The sequence below is a fragment of the Myotis yumanensis genome, unplaced genomic scaffold (genome assembly GCF_028538775.1).
Source record: "Myotis yumanensis isolate MYYU_CA2020_CCGP unplaced genomic scaffold, mMyoYum1.0.hap1 SCAF_3, whole genome shotgun sequence".
In the NCBI taxonomy this organism is placed as follows: domain Eukaryota; kingdom Metazoa; phylum Chordata; class Mammalia; order Chiroptera; family Vespertilionidae; genus Myotis; species Myotis yumanensis.
Window position 1 is genome coordinate 40,427,662 of NW_027223754.1, and position 23,623 is coordinate 40,451,284.

At 42.2% G+C, this 23,623-nt stretch overlaps 1 protein-coding gene across 22 annotated transcripts in view; it reads left to right on the forward strand.

The window, feature by feature from the left end:
• DOCK9 (dedicator of cytokinesis 9) overlaps positions 1-23,623 on the forward strand; it is a 270,967-nt gene that overhangs the window by 115,596 nt on the left and 131,748 nt on the right. For all 22 annotated transcript variants that reach the window (XM_070408667.1, XM_070408674.1, XM_070408682.1 and 19 more), the window contains exon 2: positions 17,785-17,901. In XM_070408667.1, the coding sequence (XP_070264768.1) occupies positions 17,785-17,901 (117 nt within the window). The remainder of the gene's footprint in view (positions 1-17,784; positions 17,902-23,623) is intronic.

The window sequence follows — 23,623 nt, forward strand, 5'->3', positions numbered from 1 at the left end:
GAACATCTATCTTTGTCACTATATGTAGATTTATGCCATTCTTTTTAATGGCTGTATATTATTCCAGTTTATAGCTGTACCATAATTCAATGGTTATTCAACTTGCTTCCAATTCTTTACAATTATTGAAATGTACAGTCGTTGAAAAATTACCTTGTGGACTGTGAGTGACTAACAGTGAATGTACTAGTACTAGTAAAGCACTTATCAAGTCAGAAGTACTAATTCTATAAAACTTCTATCAGAAGTCTCCTCTGGGCATTCATTGGCAATGATGTTTCTTTCCCCTTTGTCAAGGTTAAGGTTGCCCTTAGTGGCTGCTTGTTCTGTGCAAAGTAAAATCAGTGTTTATAAGAGAAGTATGTGTTTGGACATTATAAAGTTTCAGAGGCTGCACTGTTCAACTTACGGGCACCTACGTAGGTCTTGTCCTCTCATTGTGATGGTAAGCAGGGGAGGAAGTGCATGGTGAAACTCCCCTGTTCCTATCCACCAGGCTCCCTGCCAGCCCCATTGAAAAATGCCTTTGTGGACTGTGAATGACTAACAGGGGAACAATCTGGGTATTCTTGATGTCTCCCAGTTAGCTACCCTGCTTACATTTGAATACCTATTTTTTTGCCCCCCAAAGTTTAAAGTAATTCCTGGAAATAATTTATTCTAATCATCACTGCCCAACAATTTAGAGGAAAAGGGTGCGGCCTCAAAGAGTCAGAAGTGGCTGGGGATGTGTCGTTTGTGTTGTCCTTTCATTGGGTTACTCTCACAACCAGGTCAGGACTGACTGCAGCACATGTCTTAGGTGGGGGATTTTGAAGGTTGAAAGATGTGAAGATAGAAAATAGCTGAATTTTCATGTTAGAAACACTCATTAGGTAGTTTTTGGCAAGTTTCTTTTCAGAGACACGTTTTCTATTTATGTTATTCTTCAGGGATCTTCAAGTGTTAAAAACGGGAACCCGAGTTCTTTCCTCCTTTGATGTTGGAATGAGCAGATGATTAGCTAACTGACTGGGTGAGAAGGCAGCATGTGAGCCAGTGTAGAAAGGAGGAGGAGCCTGGCTTCTGGGTGAATTTAATAACCTCGCCAGCATGGAGGGCTGTCTCAGAGGAGCTTCCACAGCTCGGGTCACTACCCGTGGCAGTGCCGAGCCACTCTTCCCAGGAGAGTCAAGTCAGTGCACTACCTGGGAAAACGTTTTCTCTCCCCAAGTTCTCTTTACTTTAGAAATAGCAGAAGAAGTGAATTGAGGCACAAGCCCTGAAGTATAAGCTTATGGGCCATGATCATGAGATCCTGTAAGACTTCAGATGTCTGTGGTTGAGTTAATTACATTATACTTCTAACCCCCTTCTGCCCACAGGTTTTCCTGCATCCCTATTGATGTCTTTAGAAATAATTAAGGATATTAACTACCTTGGTATACTTAACAAGTAGTTTCTTTGTTTTTAAAATAGTGAGTGGTGGAGGAAGGAAGTTCCTGCAAGGTTTATGTAGTGACATAGTCCCGGGGGACACGGGACATTTTACCTATTTAGAGCCGCAAGCCTTCGCCATGCTTTTTGGTTTGCTCCTTCATTTGTTCATTCTTTTGTTCATTAGACCCATATTTCTAAGCACTGAGATTTGCCAGGCTTACTGTATAGTGCAGTGATGGCGAACCTTTTGTTCTCAGCGTGTCAGCATTTTGAAAAGCCCTAACTTAATTCTGGTGCCGTGTCACATATAGAAATTTTTTGATATTTGCAACCATAGTAAAACAAAGATTTATATTTTTGATATTTATTTTATATATTTAAATGCCATTTAACAAAGAAAAATCAACCAAAAAAATGAGTTTGTGTGTCACCTCTGACACGCGTGTCATAGGTTCTCCATCACTGGCATTGGCGAGGTAGGTCAGTGAGACCAACCCTCCCCCACCGCCCCCCCATCTCCCCAAGCAGCAAGGTCTGGGTAAGGAGGAGCTTTGTTCCACATGCTTTTCCCAGGGTGCTCATTAGGCACAAGTGAGTGTTACTCTCACCCACCCTCTCCCGGTAAGACAGACAACATTTAAATCATCATTGGCTCCAGCAAGGACGCATTCTCGATTTTTGAGCACCTAAAGCAGGCCTAGCCCAGCTTTTCCCAAGGCACAGGTCCCCCTGGCTGTTCATATGAACAGTTTGTGTGAATGAGGCCCCCAGAGTTGCACATAGACTTTGCGTAGTGGTCCCTGGAAGGACTCTTTGGAGATAGTGTCGGTGTGAATTTAATAACTTCACCAGAATGGAAAACTGTCTCACAGAAGGGGATTCCATAGCTCGGAGTCACTATCCCATGGCCATACTGGGCCACTCTTACATTCTGGGCTTCTTGCTTGTGTAGAACATGAAAATCCACTGAGCTCTGGCATGTTTCTTTGCTCATATCTGTCACCAATGTGGAAGTTACAGTAATGCCAATTGTTTTCTTTTTTCTTTTTTTTTTTGGTGTAATAATAAAATAGGAAAAAAATACATAGTGCCTTGCTCTGTTCCAGACACTGTTTTAAGCCGTTAAATGTGTAAAATGAGAAGCATGTAATAAATAATCTCTAAGATCTCTTCTGGGGCTAATGTCTCAGGGCTATTAGCATTGATCCTGGAATAACCTGTGATGGAGTCAGGTCAAGACCCTGGCAATTTTAGTTTTAGGTTCTAAGTTTAGTTTATCCAAAATTGTTTGGGTTTTGAGTTGTAGCAGCTGCAACACGGGATATTTATTGGCTTTTCACCCAGTGTAGATGAGTAACACCAGTGGAATGTGTTGACCAACCTGGAAATAAGTAAAAGTAGCAGCAGAATTTGGAGTTAGCAGGGAATACGACACAGGAGAGGCAAGAAGCCAACTTGAGCCTACAGATGACATAGGACTATGAGTATAATTTTAGGACCAAGAAGGCTTGGAAATTATAGTTTATTCTCAACTTTCCAGAATTTGAAATATCCCTGTAATGTGATATAGCTAGTCCTGCATTTCTCCAAGCATGACATTTTGACACTTTAGATGTTTTTAGTGCTTGATTTCCAGACAAGTGTATGTGCCACTTACCTGCAAGTCTCTTGAGGGCTTTGCCAGGTTCTTGGGGAGGAGCTGGCCTGTGGTTCTGTTTTGGAGTCGCCTTGCTATGGAGAGTTATCCCTACTGTGGGAGAAGTAGAAGTGAGTGGTGCAAAGGGGACCTGGGCCTTGTGTCTTTTAAACACCACTTGACATTTCTAAGCCAAGATTGTGTTTCTATCAGATGGAGATAGGAGTAGTGTCTGCCCTCTAGACGCCTCATCTCCAAAGGTTATCTGGACTGCCCAGGTCAGCTTACCGGTGCATTCAGTCTTTTCTTACTCTGAGCCACACTCCAACGTGCTAGCACACCTGACTGTGTGTGTGTGTGTGTGTGTGTGTGTGTTGCAAAACACAGATAACGTTATTAACTTCCTGCTTAAATGCCTTCTCTGTACAGCATGGGTTACCTACATGACCCTTAGCGGCTGGCCCTGAACTTACTTGCTGGCCTCATCTCCTGCAATTTCCAAAATTCTTCCTGTTCTGGGCCCTATATTTTTCCAGTGGAGATGCCTCCACATGTGGGCATCACTCCCTTTGCCTGGCATGTGCCTGACCATTTCCTTTTGTCCTTCAAGTCCTAGCTCACATGCCAGCTCCTCCAAGAAACCTTTTCATAGACCATGTGCTCCTGTGGCCGACCCATCATGGCATCACTGTCCTGGTGTGTTAATTATGCATCTCTGCCATATTGCTGCTAAGGTTTATACTCTAGTCTCCCTCACTAGTACGGGGAGGGTATGCCTAGTAGGAACCATGGTTTTTGTTTTCAATTACAGTTGATATCAAATATTATTTCATGTTAGTTTCAGGTATACAGCATCGTGGTTAGACATTTAAATAATTCTACAAGTGATACATCTGATAAGTCTAGTGCCCACCTGGCACCATACGTAGTTATTACAGTCTTAATGACTATATTCCTTATGCTATGTTTTACATCCCTTAGTTTGTATTCCATCTCTGACATAAAGTCAAAACTACCTGCCCCCACTCCCCCATCCTCCCCCCCCCCCCCTTTTTCTTTTGCTTCTCCACATGATCCTGGTCACTCTTTGCAGAATGTTTTGGCAAAAATGGGTTGCAGAAAGGTGCTTCCAGGGAAGACTAGATCTGGGGATAATTCTCCTTTATTCTTCCCTCTTCCACCTTCAAAGGTTTAGCCACTCATATCCAAATGTGTTGAATTGTAAAAAAAAAAAAAAAAAAAAAGGTTAAAAAAATAGATGCACCCCGAGGAATCTGCTTGAGTGTGCTGTGGGTATTGTGCCACCAAACTCGCAGGTGCTTCTGTTATTGTTGACCTAAATTAAAAATAACATTTTGTGTGCATGCTTGGGTACAGAAGTGTAGACTTAAGGGGCCAAAGTCAGAAGCTTTTCCTCTCTTCCTCTTAGCACCCCTTCTGTCATCAGTCCCACCTCTTCCTTGTCAGCCACATCTGAAGCCATAACATCACCCATAATGGTGGAAGTACACTTGGACAAACCGTTGTGTGGCCTTATTGCCAGCTTTCCAATACATTGATTCTCTGTGGAAACGTGTAAGGGTAGGTTTTCCTTCCAAAGACCACCATATCCTGGAACTGTTTATGGGCAAAGTAAATTAAGTGCGACCTATTGGCATTCATATGTATTCCAACATTCCAACCTGGTTCTTCAGGAAGACTTAGTATTTCGGGATATGATTTTTAATATTCTCGAGACAGAAAATGAGTATCCCTCAGAAAAGGATTCTGCCTTTTCTCTCTTCCTCGGTGAGGTCTTGGAGCCTGGGCAGTTCAGTGTGGCCTACGTTTCCAGGTATCTGAGCTGGGCAGAGAGCAGAGTCTTATACTTCTGTCCTCCCAGAGCTGTGGAGTGGTGTTATTTAGTAATTCCACAAAGGGAAATGGAGGGGTTGGGCAACCATTTCCTGTCCTAGAATTGAAATTCCATCATTACTGCCAGTTGTTCGTTTATTGGAACCAGGAGATCCAAGGGTCACCATCTGTGTGACCTTCATTAATTCATATAACCCTTTTGAACTTCAGTTTCCTCATCTGTGAAGTGGTGATACTACAACCATAGAGTATGGGGGAAGTTTAATAAGAGAACATGTGTGATCCAGCAAAGTCATGTGGGCTCAGCCCCTGTGGCTCAGTGGTTGAGCATTGACCCATGAACCAGGTGGTCACCATTCAATTCCCGGTCAGGGCACATGCCCAGGTTGCAGATTTAATCCCCAGTAGGGAAGCATGCAGGAGGCAGCCTATCAGTGATTCTCTCTCATCCTTGATGTTTCTATCCCCCTCTCCCTATCCCTTCCTCTCTCTGAAATCAATAAAAACATATTTAAAAACATTTTTTTAAAGTCATGTGTATGTTATAGGGGCTAAAATTCTCTTATGTCTGAATGACACAACTATGTATGATCCCCATAATCACCATTTGTTGAGTTCCTCCCCTGTTACAGGCATTATATATTGAAACCCTTCAATAACCCTGTGATGATTATAAGAAAAGTTATTTTCCCACTTTCAGATGCAGATATGGAGACTTGATAAGTTGCCCGAAGGCCATATAGCCAATAATCAGTGGAATCAGGATTTTTTTGAAAATACTTTTAATATGAAATTTTCAGACATACACAGAAGTTGATAGATTAGTAGAGAGGGTCTCAACATGGGTGAACATCAGAATCACCTGGAGGCTTTGTTAAAACCCAAAATGCTTGGCCCCATCCCCAGAATTTCTGATTTAGTGGGTCTGGCGTGAATTTGCATTTCTAACAAGTTCCTGATGCTGCTAGTCTGGGCCACACTAAGAAACATGGGTCTGGCATTCTGAACCCCCAGCTACCTGTCACCACCTCCAATAATAGTAAACATTTTTGGGACCAGGATTTTAATCCTCACTCCCTACATCTGCCCTTTACTGGTCTCTGAACTGCCTTCCTGGCCATGAGGTATGTAGAAACTCTTTTGTGAATCATATACATTATGAATATTCCATCGCCATCCTCAATATCTTCAAATAAGTAGCTTAAGGTAAGTTGTTTTGAAATCTGACTCAATCAGGCTTTTAGAGCCTTTTAGCTTAATTACTTGACCTCCTCATTTCAGAGTTCTAAAAATAGCTTTTATGGACATAGGAAGAATTAAGAATTTCAGACCATAATGCTACAAAGTGAGGTCGGGGGCAGTGGTTATTGGCCGGAAAATAATCTGTAGTATAATTTTAAGATAGAATTATGTATACAACTATCATGGTGCATTATTTTCCTTTTTCCTTTCACATGTGTAAACATGGCAGGCAGAAGCTGGGATGGTTGTATGTGTGAGAGACACATGCTGAGCCAGCCACCCTGGCTCTGTGTCTGTTATCTCTCTCTCTGTTCTCCTTACACCTCCTTTGCCTCTCTTAGCCCGTGTCTGTGTCAGGATAGATGACACTTCCAGTCTGTGTTTGCAAGGGCAACTGCTCCATTCCACTCAGCCTTCTGCTTGTGTGTTCCGTGGGTGAGGAGAAAGTCCCCTAAGTCCTTGCTATCCCTTCTTTCTTCATTAGCATTATCAGTGCATCTCCATTGAGGGAACTAAATGTGAGCATCTGGGGGGTTTTCAGTAATCGGAATGATTATCTCTATTATTAGCTCAATTTCCATTATTATGTTTCTCTTACACCGTTTTCTAGGTACTATTGATTTGACATTTTTTGCAGTCTTTCATTCTGTTCATTTTAGTAATAGGGTAATAATTTTGTAAAACCACAGTTATTTATAAAACTGACAAATACAAAACCCCAAACTCTTTTCCTTCTGATTGATTGATTTTGAGTCTTCAAGTTTTGCTAATGCTGCCAAGCCTAATTAAATAAAACCTTCACTCAGTGACAAGTTCTCTAATTTGAATGCTTTTTAAAGTGCTGTATAAAAAGGGAATTCAACATCTATCCATGTTTACAAGATAAAAAAGTAGATTAACAATTATGTCATTCTTGGGGTTCTGAGGACAAACCCACATTTCAGTGTGAGAAATATATTTAGATGTCTGAGATAGGTGGTCATCATACATTCTAAACCTTCTCGAACTCATTCACTTGTGGTTTAATGCTCAGGTTTGAGCTTGCTTCTCAGTCCAAGGCTCTCTCTTTCACCACTTTTTAAAAGTATCATGTGCTTGTGCATGTTGTCAAAGAAAGTGAGAAAATTAAAACGCAGAGGATGAGAGGAAGAGCATGGACCACAGGCCAGGAGACCTGGGATCTAGGCCCAGTCCTGCAGCAACCCTTCCTGGGACCCAAGACAGTCACTTAACTCCCATGCTCCCTGGTTTCCCTGTCTGTAAGACGAGAGGGCCAGACCAGATAATCTCAGGTTCCAATGTTTGCACAACTGGAGTTCTCATGTTACCGAAGCCCCAGCTCCTTTGAAACAAGCATGCTTCTGAAGAGCTGCCAAGACCGATGTTCCTTGCAAGCTGATGAACAGTCTGGAGAAGAACATGTACTACTGAAAAGGAATGTGACCCTATTCTGATTATCAGGGTCTCCTAAGTTTTAATGTCCTGGGTTATGGAAAGGAAAGAAGAACATGGCTATTACAAGGTGGTGAGAGATCATTTTTCATGGCTTGTGGATGGTACAGGGTCTAGTTTTGTCTCAGTCCTCTTCTTCCTTCACCAGTTTGCTGGCTTCCTTAAGGCCCATCTCTACATAGCCCACCTGCCACTCCGGCCTCATCTTTCACCACAGGCTATCGGCCAGGGGTGGCTTTGAGACATGTGGCATACCAGGTGAGCTCATCATTGGTGCTCCCTCAAATGGGTGCTATTCAAATTGTATGCTATTTTAGATGAGAGACTGAAGGCTGCTTAGGGCAGAGGTGCAGCAGGGACCCTTGTACACAGCCACTCCTCTCTGACTCCAGAGAAACGAAGGCCCTAAGGTTGACCATCCATTGTTTGTCAAGCACGTCCATCTGCAGTTGCTTAGTTCACCTTTGCAGTCACATAGAGTACCCTTTCAGGTAGGAGTTCTCATAAATGTGGTTTTCTCCATCCAGTTGGATTTCCAGTGATACTGTAGCTCCCCTAGAGACTGTGCTCCAAGCCTTTGGCCTGCTGCCACCCCGAACCCTTTATGCAACTGTGCCTCAGCTGTTGTGAGCTGCTTGCTGCTTCCTGAACTCACCATACTTAGAGGAGGACTTGTCCTGAAGCTAGTGATGCTTCAGTTTCAGGCTCCCTTCCAAGGCCCTGGGAGGGACTCCAGCAACTTCATATTCATAAGTTTATATGTTTTTAACACCCCTTCCTCCAATTATACAGGTTTTAGGCCCCACAAAATCTGGTTCCATCTATGAGCATGCTCTCTGGCTTCTCCATTTTCTTTGCAAGGAGTCTCCAATCCACCCTGAATCCTGGCTAACTTGTTCTTCTCTTAGACTCAGCTCTAACAACTTCCTTTAAGAAGCATTCCATGTTGTTGGGTTCCTTCTCTCACCCAACTTGTTTTATTGAGTGCCTGTTCTATGCCAGGTGCTTTTCTAGGTGCTGGAGAAAGTAGTGAATAAAGTAGAGAAATCTTTGCCTTGGTAGAGCTTGTAGTCCAGTTGGGAGAAGTCAGGTTCATTCTGGTGGGTCAGATGTCACGCATGGGTTCCCATTGCTGTCAGTCATCCTACTGTAACTGTTCACACATCTGTCTCCAGTTTGAATTGTGAGCTCTCTGGTGGGGGCCATGCCTTTTTTATCCTGGTGTCCCAAAGACCTGGCTCAGTGCACATGGACAGGCTGGGTAAAAGTTTGGAGAGAAGAAACACATAACTGCTAGTAACATTTGCAAATGAGGAAGGGAGGCAGCTGCTAATTTTCTGTGCTCACTCTAATTATAGGAAAACTAGAGGCCCAATGCATGAAATTCATGCAAGGGCCTGGTCCCCGCCACTGTGGCGGCCGCGGGACCTCTGCCGCCACCCCCGCCCACCGTGGCTTTGTCTGGAAGGAAGGACGCCCGGAAGGACATCCAGTCTAATTAGCATATTAGGCTTTTATTATTATAGATGAGGGTTCTTCCTTCAAATCTGATAACTTCAAAAAGTTCTTGGTGGGAATATATAGTGAGAGTGTGTACAGTAGAGTAGTGCAGGAAGCCTTGTGGGGCCACACTGATTATTATTTGGCTTCAGAAGTTCCTCCTTCTCATAGCAGGCTCGTTGTCCCCCTCCCCAGCAACAGCACTGGTGTCCTGTTGGCAAGGTTGAAAGGGGACCAAGTTCCATGAAAGGTTTTTATCTCAGCTGATCAAGTAGCTTTCATAGCCATGCAGATAAGTCAAGAAAGTCCTAAATTCTTCATAAGCAGAAATGATGAATTTCTCCTCTCTTATAATAGAATGCTCATAGAGTTGCCATTTCCTTCATTTGCTATTTCAAGAAATGGCATTTAGGGTTTCAGCTTATGTTAACATTTAATTATCAGAGACATATATAGGCAAGAAGAAATGACTAGAAAGGTCACAGGAAGTTCATGGCAGAGAGAAGAGCAATAGAATCAGTAAACATTTTTATTTTTTATTTTTCTTGTTAATCATCATCCGAGGATATTTTTTCCATTGACTTTTAGAGAAAGTGAGAGGGAGGAATAATAGCCCAACACATTGATTGGTTGCCTCCTGCACACACTCCAACTGGGCTGGGATCGAACCTGCAACCCAGATACGTCCCCTTGACCGGGAATCGAACCCATGATGCTTTGGTGTGCGGGCCAACACTCTAACCACTGAACAACCCTGGCCAGGGTGGAATCAGCCTTTTTGCTTAGCTCTTCCCATGGTATTCTAGGCTTCATACATGTTTGGCCAAAATTGAACTCGTTTGTGGTCTGATGCTTTCCAGTTGTGCTGGATTCTTAAGGAATCTCATTTTCTTGGCATAGAGAAGACTCCCTGGTTTCTGATTGCCTGTGGATCTGGAATTTCAATTTGCATAGATGTTGAGCAGCCAGACCCGCAGCAGCAGATGCTGTAGGAAAGAGTGAGTTCAGAGAGCCTCAAAGGGAGGCTAATGGGAGGGCATGTGAGTCGTGCTCTTTGGCACCTGTGAGATCCGCATGATCACTGGAGGTTTGCCATGCTGCCTGCTGCTTTGACCAATAGATGGGGCCAGGGGTGGCCTCCATATCAGGGGCTAACCTGTGCACATGTTGTCCATTGGGATGGAGCTCCTTCAGTGTTCTGATCACATGGCCCTGGCCTCAGGCCTGGCCTGTCGGTCTCCTCCACAGAAGGCAAGGTTTTGAATCTTTGTTAGAAAACCATCTGTGGGTCCTGGGCCTCCCAGACTCCCCAACTGAGTCTGTCTCCCTCTTCTGCCACAGAACCCTCTGAGAAGCGTGCCTTGGGGTTTATTGCTCGCCCCCTCTCCTCCTCCGGAATCTTAGGTCCTGCTGCTCTGGTGCAGCTTGCCTACTGGAAATGGGTCTAAGTGCCTCTCTATACACCCTGACCCCCGCCCCCCACCATTGTTGTTCTTCTCAATCCTTCCTGACACAAACTTGATCAATACTCCTCAATTCAGTTCATAATCTAAGCATCTATTTATGTTTCTTTTGGGCTCAGGCCCTGAACTCCAGTGTCATCTCTATTTATTATTGTACAGTTAGTTTCCTCTGTCTTTGGCCTTTAGTTTTTTCTCTTTTGTGAATGCCCCTGCCATTGTTGTCTGTTTTATTCCATACATTCCTGGAGGGTGCAGGAAAATTTTTGTAAACAGATTGGTAAAACTGAATGTACGTGGAGCACTCAAAAAAAATCCAAGATCACTGTTATGCAAGCAACACATTTATTATTATTATTATTATTATTATTGTTATTGTTATTGTAGCAATGATTACTATGTGTTTACAGTTTGCCAAACTCTGCCAAGTGTTTTACCTGCATTAACTCAATGGAGCCCAATAATAGCCGCATGTAACTGCACAACTCAGCTTTCTTAACCACTTTATTGCCTTCAGTTTGATTAATACGTGTGAGATCTATGGCCCTATCAGGGCAGATCCAGGTTTTGTGAGCAATGCAGCTTAGAATTTGGGGGACCTTGTTTAAGAACAATGAGTCAAAGTTACCAATACAAAATAAGGCATGGAAGTGACTATTTAGAATTTGAAAAGAAATCACAACAATTACAAATTTTAAAAAGCTAACTCAAACCATAAATGTCAGAAATATAGTAAAACAATAAATTTTAATCAACCTCTTGACACAACTCAGGAATACTTTCTTCCCTACATTTTTTGGCTTTATACTGTGATCATCTCTTCATATGATCATGATTTTGTTTTATCATTCTGTATCGCAAGGATAGATCATTTAATCTTTCCCATAGTATGATTAATTGAAATTTGTATTTTACTAATCATAGTTTAGTAAAGTTCCTTCCAGCTTCACATTAGGTAACATCATATAAATTTTTAGGACTGGAAAAATATCTATTAGGTTTCTTTCTTATATGAGCTATATGATTTGGGGGCATTCTCAGTTTGTACAATAACTTAAATGCCCCCAAGCAGCTCTGGGGCCATGCAAATTGGGATCTTTCTGTATTGCCATATATCCAGGCCCTCATTCTGCACTTCCGTGTCATGAGTCAGGACATTGGGTAGACTGACACAGTGGGTGTGTTCCTACAAATCATCCTAATAAGACAAGATGCTGAACTTGACACATACATGGTACCTGGAGAGTGGTCTGTGCAAGTGAGGGGCATTAAGTTTTATTAATCTCACAGTTAATATGTCTCTTGGTTCTGGGCGGGATGCTCCGGGGACACAGAGATAATGAGACCCGGCCCTGTCCCAAGGCACTAATAATTGGGGAGATAAGCTGATCATGAGCCAATTCAATCCAAGCAGAATGAACTGCATCCCAGGACTGCTACTGCCCAGGGATGCAGTAGTCAGAGAAGAGAAAGGCTACCTCTTAATGGGTTAAGGGAGGTGGTGCCCCAGTTTTATGGCCAAGTACTACATGCCCTGGGCTAGAACAACCCTGCTTTAGCGTTTTTGGCATATTTGTTTTTTAGAGGAAGGATTCTACTCCTAAAATAAAAATTTGGTAGACCACTGTCTGAAAGGCTGTAGGACTGTGACAGGTGCAGAGGTGTGAGCGGCAGGCTCAGGTCAGAAATGGTGAACTGCATTGCTTATGTCATGGACCCCAGGGCTAGAGATGTGTGATGGGAACCTGCACTTCAGCCTAGCCAAGGAGAGCTGTGTTGTCAAGGAATTCAAAACTTTGCCCACCTGAAGAATTCTCATTCTTCTCTCACCACTCTTAGAAGAGTATCCCTTCCGTGGCGACGTGAAGAAACTTCACAGCCCATGGGCGGCAATTGGCTCCGCCTTCTCCCTTGACTCTGTATGTAACTTCTGCCAGCACCGCTCCTCACTGTATTGAATTAAGTGTCTATGAGCCTGCCTGTGCAGGGTGTCTTCAACTCAGTTTCATGGCTGTTCTCCAGGGAGTGACAACCCTCCCCCCAAAACTGTATTTAAAATTTGGAAACTAATGTGTCTATACATTTTGGGGGAGGGCTTGGGCCCAGGTTTTTAAAAGAGACTATAACCCCAAGGAGGCTCAGAAGCTCAGTACTGGGCTTGTGTCCCCCCCCCCCCCCCCCCCCCCCCCGAATTTACAAATTCCAGCATAGTTCCTGGACATCATTATATACCTGGGCTTCTTCAGAATCCCCTGGAGAGCTTGCTTTAAGCACAGATATCCGGTCCCCACTCCTGGAGTTTCTGCCCTAGTTTACTTTTGTGTCAGTGCACAAGGTGATGCGGATGCTGCCGTCCCTGGGCCCAGTTTGAGAACCATTGCTGTAGTCTGCTCTAAGTGGAAAGTACCACGTCCTCTCCCTTTCCGATTTCATAATAACCTGAGAAATGAATGTCCATAGATAAGGACCTTTAACCTCCCAAACTGGGTAGGAATCTGAAGGAGTTGTGTATGTAGATCGAGTTACATGTTTCACACACTATGAAAGCAGCATAACCACGCACTGCAACAGTTCTGGATGCCACAGACTCAGGGTAGTTGAGCCCCATCATGCTTAGGAAAACACAGTGCCCTTGAATATTTAAAATTCAAACTGCTGAATTCTCCTGGTTACAAAACATGGTGTTTCTGATGGGCTAGGGAGCAGCTCCATTCATGACCATTGGGCAATTTGGGTAATTCTGAGCACAGCATCTTGCTTTTGATAGACAATCAAAACTTAGCTCTTGTAGCTCTATCACATGGAGAAAGATTGACCTTAAGCATGTTGAGATGACTTTAAAACCAAGGCCGTGAGCCAGATCTGTGCCAAACCTCTTTCTTCTAAACCAGGAGTAGGGGACGGGGACTGGCTGTCCGGTAACCAGCCTAATTTCATTTTACTGTGAAGGTGACGTTCTTTTCACCAGTGCTGCTTTAGGACAGTCAGTTCCCTACCCTTGTGGGCTGCCCCCAGCTCGTGTGACCACTTGGAAAAGCTTAGTGAAGCTGAAGAACAGTGAACAGCTCTACCCATTGAACCATCAGTTTAAAGAAGAGTAGAAAATAGGTGTTTATACTCTTAACCAATAATTTAGTGGGTAGATGATGTGACTGCCCATGGACCCGCCTCAAGTCTCCCAGGCCCCTCTCTTCTGTTACTGCTTTTTATATCTTCTTTCTCTCTTCCTCTTCCTCCATCTCTGCATCTTCTTCCTCCCTTATCTGCAGGTGTCTGTCTCTTTTGCCTCTTTCTCCCCCCATCTTCTTCCCTCACCGATCTCCCTTTTCAGCCTTATCTCCTCTGACAACTTCTTTATTTCCTCTTCCTCAGGGCCACGTGTCGAAGGGGGGCATTGTGCCAATTATTTGTATTTGAAGCGAGAGCTTTTTGCCTTGTTTTTGACTTAAGTAGCAGGTGAGTCACTCAGGGTTGACCCCTTTTCCGTGGAGTCAGTGGTTTGTCCTGGAAAGTGCTCCCTGCTACTGCAAAAGACCTATGCACAGCCAGGTCTCTAAGGAGTCATTTCATGAAGTGACCTAAGGGTTTGTACACATTTCAAATCTTCGTAATCCTTGAGACTGAAGAAGACAGACGTGTCATTCTTCCATGAGGTCTCTCTGTTGTTGAAATCAATCCTGTAGGCTTTCCTGGTTAACATGCATCATTCATCTCTAACAGAAATGTTGCTAATAAACTCTCCACAATTTACTCTGGTTGAAAGTGGTGATCCCAGATCATAACAGGGCAGCCTAGAGAAGAAAGAGTTCCAGCAGATGAAAGACTGCCTTCTAACCCGGCTTGTTACTCTGGGGACAGGGGACGGGGCGGGGGGCACTCTAGGTAATTAATTCAACTTGTCACTCTCAGTTTCCAGCCTCAGTAAAACAGAGCAATGTCTTCATGCCCACCTTTGGTATTATGGGGTGTTAAGAAGATAAAGAGAGGCATATTACAATTTTTAAGAGTTTATTTGAGCAAAACTCAGTTCAAATCGGGCAGCCCCAAACTGGAAATGGTTAGTAGCATTCAACTGACAGAAGCTGGGGAGAGACTTATATAAAGGGTAGGAACAAAGAAAAGAAATTACAGTGGGGCCTTGACTTACGAGAGACCGAGCTCATTAAGGAGTTCGTTAAGGAGCTCGTTAACTCATATTACTCTGTCAACTCAATGCAAAAAATCTGCCGAGAGACAGCTGGTATCTCAAAAAACTCGTTAGTCGGGACACTCATAAGTCAAGGCCCCACTGTATTTGATTGCCTATAGCAGTGATGGCAAACCTATGACACTCGTGTCAGAGGTGACTCGCGAACTCATTTTTTTGGTTGATTTTTCTTTGTCAAATGGCATTTAAATATATAAAATAAATATCAAAAATATAAATCTTTGTTTTACTAAGGTTGCAAATATCAGAAAATTTCTATATGTGACACGGCACCAGAGTTAAGTTAGGGTTTTTCAAAATGCTGACACGCCGAGCTCAAAAGGTTCGCCATCACTGGCTATAGCGCCCTAAAGCCTAGTTGGCTGTTTGTGATTAGTTGTCTTTAGTGGTTTGATTTTGTAACCATGAGGCATTTACAGGCTTAGATTTTGGTTTGCTTACATAGGCTGTCAGGCCTTAGAGCACCTCTGTCTAATGCAGTGGTTCTCAACCTGTGGGTCGCGACCCCTTTGGCGGTCGAACAACCCTTTCACAGGGGTCGCCTAAGACCATCCTGCATATCAGATATTTACATTACAATTCATAATAGTAGCAACATTACAGTTATGAAGTAGCAACGAAAATAATTTTATGGTTGGGTCACAACATGAGGAACTGTATTTGAAGGGCCAGAAGGTTGAGAACCACTGGTCTAATGGTCTTCCTGTTTAATTAGTTTAACAGTGGATTAAGTGTGATCACCTGTGTGAAAATATGCAAGTTATTGAACGTTACATACTGACACACAAAAGTAATACCTACAACATTATATTCTGTCCTTAAATACTTCCAAGATATCTTTAGGCAAAAACTAATTTATCTAATTAACAAAAACATTATTTTGGTGTGCTAAATTGACTACTGACCTTAAACCAATAGTCAGATATTTCTCCAGAAAAATGGTTTTGTTTGGGAACAACAAAGAATTGCAGTTCAGGACATGTGGTCCCAAAGCGAACCACATGCAAGTCCAGAGAAACAAAAAAGGGCAATACTCTTTTATGGACTTGGGGTTGGGACTGTTGTAGAGGAAGGTCAACACACCAGCACATTCCTTTTCTGGTGTGGCCCCCTCCTGGTACATAGACAGTCCTTTTCTCTCTGTATCCTCCCTTAGCACTAGAGACAAGAGAGCTCTCGGAGGTCTCTCTTAAAAGGGCACTAATCCCACTCATGAGTGCTCCACCCTCATGACTTAATCAGCTCCCGAAGACTCCACCTCCTAATATCATTACATTGAGGATTAAGTTTCAACATAGGAATTTTTTTAAAAATATATATTTTATTGATTTTTTTACAGAGAGGAAGGAAGAGGGATAGAGAGTTAGAAACATCGATGAGAGAAATATCGATCAGCTGCCTCCCGCACACCCCCTACTGGGGATGTGCCCGCAACCCAGGTACATGCCCTTGACCGGAATCGAACCTGGGACCCTTGAGTCCACAGGCCGACGCTCTATCCACTGAGCCAAACCGGTTACGGCTCAACATAGGAATTTTGAGGGGACACTAACATTCAGTCTATGGCAGAGACTTTTATGACCACATCCCTTCCACTCACATGCCATTGGCCAGAAGACAGTCCTATGGCCACACCTAACCATGGGGAGGCTGGGAAATGTAGTCCGACTGTATTTGGAGGAAAAGAGACAGATTTTGGGAACAGGTAATAGCTTCAGTCACAATATCTAATTTATATGCTACATATCAGATGTCTTTCATATCTTCTTATATTAATTTATTAATTATCATTGTAGTATACAAAGCATTTGTTGATATTAGATGCTTTTTTATTAATATTTTCAGAAATAATCTTGCTCTATGTATGTGTGTGTGTACCTGTTTTACCACTTCACATACTGTGTTATATAGTTAGTTAAATTACATATCTCTATCCCTGACCTCACCGTTAGTGCCTTGCAAATGGGAAGTGACCAGTAAACACTATGGCAATGACTGGCAAAGATGAGAGAGGTTTTTACTGAGAAGAATAACTTTGGGAATAGTTAGAAAAGGCATGTTATCTCTTTTCTTTCCCCACTTGCTTGTTGCCTCTTTCCCCTTCTCAGTGCATGGCAGGGATGGCCATCTCTGCCCATGAGGTTCACCCATAAGCACTGGTTTAAGTAGTGCTTTTATTCTCCCCGTTTGCCTGGTTTTTCTATGTTTAGGTATTGCATAGCTAAGTTGTAAATATTTCAGGATAGACAGGGATATTTTGAGACTCAGAGATGAGTTCTATAGAGTCTTATATGAAATAGTGAGCCCTGTGGATGCTTTCAGCCCTGAGCCAAGGAAAGGTGGTCATGGCTGGAGCCACTGTGGGCATCCAGCCTCCACTGCCAGACCATGGCTGGAGCCCTAAGTGGGCATCTCTGGCAGAGCCTAAAGCTTGGGAGGGGACTGACCTCACCAGGGGTGACCCAAGACATGACTGGAAGTTCCACCAGAATCCATCGCCTCCTTTGTGTTTAAAGAATTAAGCAAGCACGACTATATATAGACAGTGCCACGAAGTGTCTTCTTTTTCTTTGAAAACAACTTTTACCTCTCGGTTCTGATTCTTCCTGGTAGCAAAACTAACACACTCTAATTATAGAAAAGTAGGAAAATGCAAACACATATACAGTAGAATTTAGAGTTCTTTAATCTTAAGAAATTGCTTGTGTCTATAAGAATGTTCCGCCCTAGCCAGTGTTGCTAAATGGTTAGAGCTTTGGTCCAATCACCAAAGGGTCACGGGTTCAATTCCTGTTCAAGGGCACGCAGGTTTGATCCCAAGCCCTGGTCAGGGGTATGAGGGAGGCAACCAATAACTATGTCTCTCTTGAATTGATGCCTCTCTCTCTCCCCCCTCCCTCCTTCCCTCCCTCCCTCCCTCCCTCCTCTCTCTGAAAATCAATGGAAAAAATATCCTCATGTTGAGAATTAACAAACAAAAATATTGTTTCAAGTCCTTATCTTTCACTTTCCAGGCCAAGCCAAAGCTGATTGAGCCCCTTGACTATGAAAATGTCATCGTCCAGAAGAAGACACAGATCCTGAATGATTGTTTAAGGGAGATGCTGCTCTTCCCTTATGATGACTTTCAGGTAGGTAACTTTTCAGTTTCTGTAAAGAGAATCATGCAGTTGATTTTTACAATGATCATTTATCTATTGCTTTATTATTTGTTTAATTTAGGATTTTTAAAAGATGAAAAGATGATGTTATTTAAGAGGGGAAAATGTCATTATATTCTTCAGGCATTCTTTCATGAGTTGATTTTTTTAATGGCATTGTTTTTGCATATATATGCAGATGTGAATTTATATGTTATATATGTATGTATATGTATGTATGCAAACATAAGCATATATACAACATAGATGTCATATATATAAGTGTGTGTGTGTGTGTGTGTGTGTTTTGTCTTGAATACAAGTACTGTTCTGTGGGCTGCTTTAATGGGCAAGTGCCTCCTATGTCTTGTGAGATTTATTTGGAGAGGAATTTAGGTTTTTTCCCTAGTGCCTTAGAATCTTAAGGTTGAGATTTGCTGGGGAGACGTAGAGGATTTTGTCATGCATCCTTTTAGGAAAGTGCCATGAGGGAGGCTTTGAACTGTGTGTGAGCTCACAAAGAAGGGTTTGGGGGTAACAGGTGTGTCCTGACGCCTACCTCTCTGGTGCAGTGGCAGGTGCTGTTCTTTGGAGCTTAGTAGCTGCCAACAGAGGACTCAGCACAGCTCCTGCTCTGAGCTGTCCTCTAGATTGTTGCCAGAAGCCTTTCAGATTATGGCCTGTGGCTGAGTGACTCACAGGAACTCTGAGGGTAGTGAGGAGCTAGAACATTCTTCCTCCAGGAACCCCATACAGTGGTGTTAGATACCTCGTAACCTGGAGTTACCTCGGTCTATTTGGAGGTCTGGTTACTTTCCTCGCTCTCCTGGAACCTAATCGCCTTCTCTACCTCGAGGCTTCTCTATCTGATTCTTTTATTACTGAGCCCTGTCTTGTGTGAATTGAGCTGCCTTAGTTTTTTAACAACTTCATTGATTCCTTGTTGTTTAATTTTAAAAGTACTACATACTTGTAAACAAACAAAGAGGCACTATTGGAATACTTGACATTAAAAGCCTCCCCCACCACCTTCTTTCTAATCCCACTCTCAGAAAACCTATTATATACAATTCTGTGCATACTGAATTGTCTTTAGAAACTTCCATGTTAATGATAATTGTTGAATTATATTCCTTAACATTTTCTTTCCTCACCAAATTTAAGAGACTTCAGTTTACAACAAGGCTGGGAATTTTCACCAATGTTCACTATTTCTAACTTTTTAGAAGTGCATATGGAGAAAATTATTGTCCTTTAGATCTTCCCTGGAAAGTAAGGATTGCCATGGAAATGAAATTGACCATTAAGTACCGTAGTGTGATGCTGCTGCCAAAATGTGTTCTACTGATGAATGGTTTCAAATCATGCCTAAAAGGATGAGGCTTTAAAAACTTCATTGCATAGACTACCCAGCTAAAGGACAAATAAAAGGAAACTTTAAAACCATGCCTCCTGCCTGTGATTTTGGCAACAAATTAACATGAGACGTTAATCAGTTGATTACAAATTGCAATCCATGTTGACATATTTTTCCTGAAGTGTGCTCAGAGGAAACTAAAGGTTATCTCAAGTTTCTCTGAGCATGAAGTATGTATTATTCTTGGTATTAATTAGAGTAACAACATTTTTTCAAGTTTTGTAGCCTAGAATGAAAAGTTGTATTTGCAGCCTTGAGATAAAGTTGCTTAAGAAGCAAACAAACCAAAGAAACAAGACATGGTTAATTTAATTTCATCTTTTATCCCAGAAACAAGGAACCTAAATGTTTAAGCAGTTGTAGAATCAAGTAATTGAAACTTTGAGAAAAACGTCTTTGTCCTCTTCACCTGCATCTACTTCTCTCGGGATACCAGGCACAAATATTCTCGGAAAGGCCAAAGAAACTCACTGATGTTTTGCTGGCCAAGACGGAACCAGCAAGTGTTATTTTCTGTTTTGGGGAAGTTTATCCAAAGGTTAAGGAGCTTGAATTTTAGCTTTGATCCCCACCACAGTGATTGTGATGGTCTCTATTTAAATTTGGATGGTGTTACTTGTTTTCTTGGAAACTCCCATTTTCCAATAAGTAAGGCCATTTGCACTGAGCTTTCTTGCCAGTTTGTCTTGGTAATTTCAATAACTGTCTAGTTAGCTGAATAAGCAAAATGTCTTAGCAATGTCGCAGATTCCTTGTCTGTCCATGTTTTCATTTCCTTAGGCAGTATAGAGTGGAATTACTATTGTATTATTAGAGACAGGGAAAAAATTAGATCAGGTGAAAGTATTTTATTTCATATGGAAAAAGATAGCAAGTTGGATAACAAATGGGCCATATAGTGAGCAAAGTGCACGCTGGGGGTTGATTTGCAATACTACACTTACTAATTAAACAATATTCGGTAACTATTAAAATAATAGAACATTATCTGAAGTTCTTTCAAATATATTCAGGGTAATAATCTACACTAATAAAAGACAAAGATGCTAGTTGACCGTACCTTCGCTATGCCCATCAGCCAATCAGAAGAGTATGCAAATTAACCCAACAAAGATGGCCGTTAAATTTGCATACTGCAGGCAGGGTGGCACAGCGCGAGCCACCGCCCGCCCGCCCACCGCCATCTGGACCTCCTGTGTGCAACCCAGGGTGGTGGGGCAGGGCAGCGCGCTCCGCCGCGCGCTCCGCCGCCCGCCCCGCCGCCATCCGGGCTTGCCATCTGCAACCAGGGGAGCGGGCCTAAGCCAGCAGGTGGTTATTTCCCGAGGGGTCCCAGACTGTGAGAGGGCACAGGTTGGGCTGAGGGACCCACCCCCGCCAGTGCACAAATTTTTGTGCACCGGGCCTCTAGTTTACTAAAATATAAATGTGGATAGTGATGATACATTTGTACCGATCTTGAGGACAATGTTGGTATTGGTCAGCTCCTAAAATGAGTCTTAGGGAGAGATTTGTTTGTGGGATGTAATTGCCTAAGGGTCGGAGAAAAATAAAACCTAAGAGACATGAAGTAAATGTGGATTTTAAAAAACAAAAGGACAATTTTCAGCTATCAGAATATTTATGAGTAAGTTTTTATTAGCCATGGCCAGAGACAGGAATGCTATGGCAAACATGGCCCTTACTAGCCTGCTACACTTCTTTTTTCAGAATCAGACCCTGGTATTTTGGGGTCTGTTCTGTTCTTTCCCTATCTTGGATTTGGGGTGCTCTTTGCCAACAAAATCTTCTCTTCTTTTCCATCCTTCTAGAACAGGGGTGGGGAATGTCTGGACCTCAGGCCGTATAAGGCCGGAGAAATCATTCGGTCTGTCCCTGCCAAGGCATTAGGGGTGAGTTAATTAAAGGTTTGACCAAATATAGCAGGCTGATTTTTAAATTGATAATTTTGTGTGGCCTACGAATGTTGTTGTAAATAGCCAAATAGCCTTTGGCAGAAAAAAGGTTCCCCACCCCTGTTGTAAAACCATCTCACCTTCTGAGGCCACTTTAATTCTCCCCTCCCCCCACTCTCTTTTTTCCCCTAATGCTTACTGCCTTACACTGTGTACATTGATGCCTAAGTACACTGGCTTTTCACTAATGGCTTCTTACGCATATTGTGTCCAAGTGTCTCCACTGTGCTATGGCCCCGAGGAAGGCTCAGGCACAGTGTTGGTGCCTCTCTGGGCTCCCTCCTGCCTGTCCATCTCTGCATCCACATAATCTCTGCACACTGGGTTCTAGGGTTGGGTACTTTTAGCTTCATTTAAAATGAGTAAAACTATTGTAAATATTGGGTAGTTTTCTTTGATTCAGGAAGTAAATATGAGTATCATTGAGCACATGTGGAAATGCCAGTAACTGGATTTGTAACACTTTTTGCCTGATCAGTGATTTGGATTGGTGGAAGTTGGATAATTTCTGAAATGAAAGAATGGAGGTGAAACAGTCTTAAAAGGCATATATCTTCTGATAGCTTACAAACCTTTATTCTGAGAACTTACTTTTCCATGGGTACATTGTACGTAAACTTTATTGGGCAAGTTAGATAGAGATGATAACCTTTTTGGTTAAAATGTTTTAGATCAAGAAATATAAGTTGATTTGTTGCTTACGAAATGACAACTTTATATATAACTGAAAGTAAGGCCCAGGAATCCTCCCTTTCCTATCAGAGACATAGAATTCAGTGTGGGTCTGCCCATAGATTTCCAATCATCATTCTCCTTCAAGGGAAGTCCTTTGCCAGATGCTGCTGCTGCTACTGCTGTGACATTCTTAACTGTTGCCATCAATTCACTGAATCTACAGCTGGCTTTTTGAGCTCTTGCATCCTGGGTTGTTGCATAGCTTACTAATGTTTGTGTAGTTACTAAAGTGTTGAAATATGGAAAAGGTAGTAAATAGTAAAAAAGTATGTTGGGAAGCAATTTATGGATATCATTTATATTGTATAAATATTAGACTTTGGTGTGTGATATGAACTAACAAGGGATACTGTTTGTATGGAAGGAATAAAAGAACATGTTGTATCTCACTTCTGGGGATATATCCAAAAGAATTGAAAGTAGGTTGCACCTAGGTTCATAGCAGCATTATTTACAATAGCCAAAAGGTGGAAACAACCCAAATATTCATTGATGTATGAGTGGATAACCAAATGTGGTAGATGCACACAGTGGAATAAGATATGGCCTTAAAAAGGAAGGAAATTCTGACATATACCACAACATGGGTAAACCTTGAGGACATTATGTTAAGTGAGATAAGACAGTAAAAAAAGGACAGATATTGAATGATTCCACTTATACAGGTTCTGATTCATAGAGATAGAAAGTGGAATGGCAATTGCCAGGGGTTGGGGGAGAGGGAGTGGGAGTTATTTCTTAATGGGTACACAGTTTCAGTTCTGCAATATGAAAAGAGTTCTGTGGAAGGTGAGTGGTGATGGCTGTACAACAATGATAATGCCACTGAACTGTATACTTAAAAATGGTTAAGATGGTAAATTTTATATTGTATGGATGCTTTAGCACAGATTTTGTGTGTGTTTTTTTTAAGAGCATGTTATGGGATTTCTGTGCTATGTGGATGTGAAATTGTTGTCATCCTTAAAGCTGTGTGTAAAGTCTAATGAGAAATTTCTGTGGTGCTCTTTCTACTGGTACTTCATAGAGTATTATCAACGTCAAATCTCTTAGCAAAAGAATTTTAAAGGAAAGATGGGAGTATACAGCAAAGATTATTAATAATTGGCAATCCTAGAAATGTTCACTTTTGAAAATGTTTGGATACAGGGGAATCCTCATGTTCTCAGCATTGTATAGAAAAGTGTGGTTAATCCATTTCCCTTTAAATAACATCCTGATTTTTATTTTTCCTCTGTTTCTTTTCCTCTTCTACTTACATGAGGCTGATAATGATCTACAAACCACTGGCCTGAAAAGGAAGCCAGGCCCCGCTATTGACAAAGGGTCTGGAAGTCTCTGATCTCATTTCCCATCTGTTTTTTTTTTTTTTTTTTTTTAAAGAATTTTCTTTTTCTACGGGGTTTTGTCCTCACTTTTTATTATATGCTGCCAAAAAATTACCTCAATACTTTGTTTTGAGCTTTTGATTGGAAAGTGGTTTTTTAAAATAAATTCCTAGAAATTTTCATCAGTCGGAATTCAGTGGCCAACAATGTAACTTTCTGTGAACATTGTGGTTTCTGGGATATTCATGCCCAGGACTGTACCTTCCTGAAAAACCTGG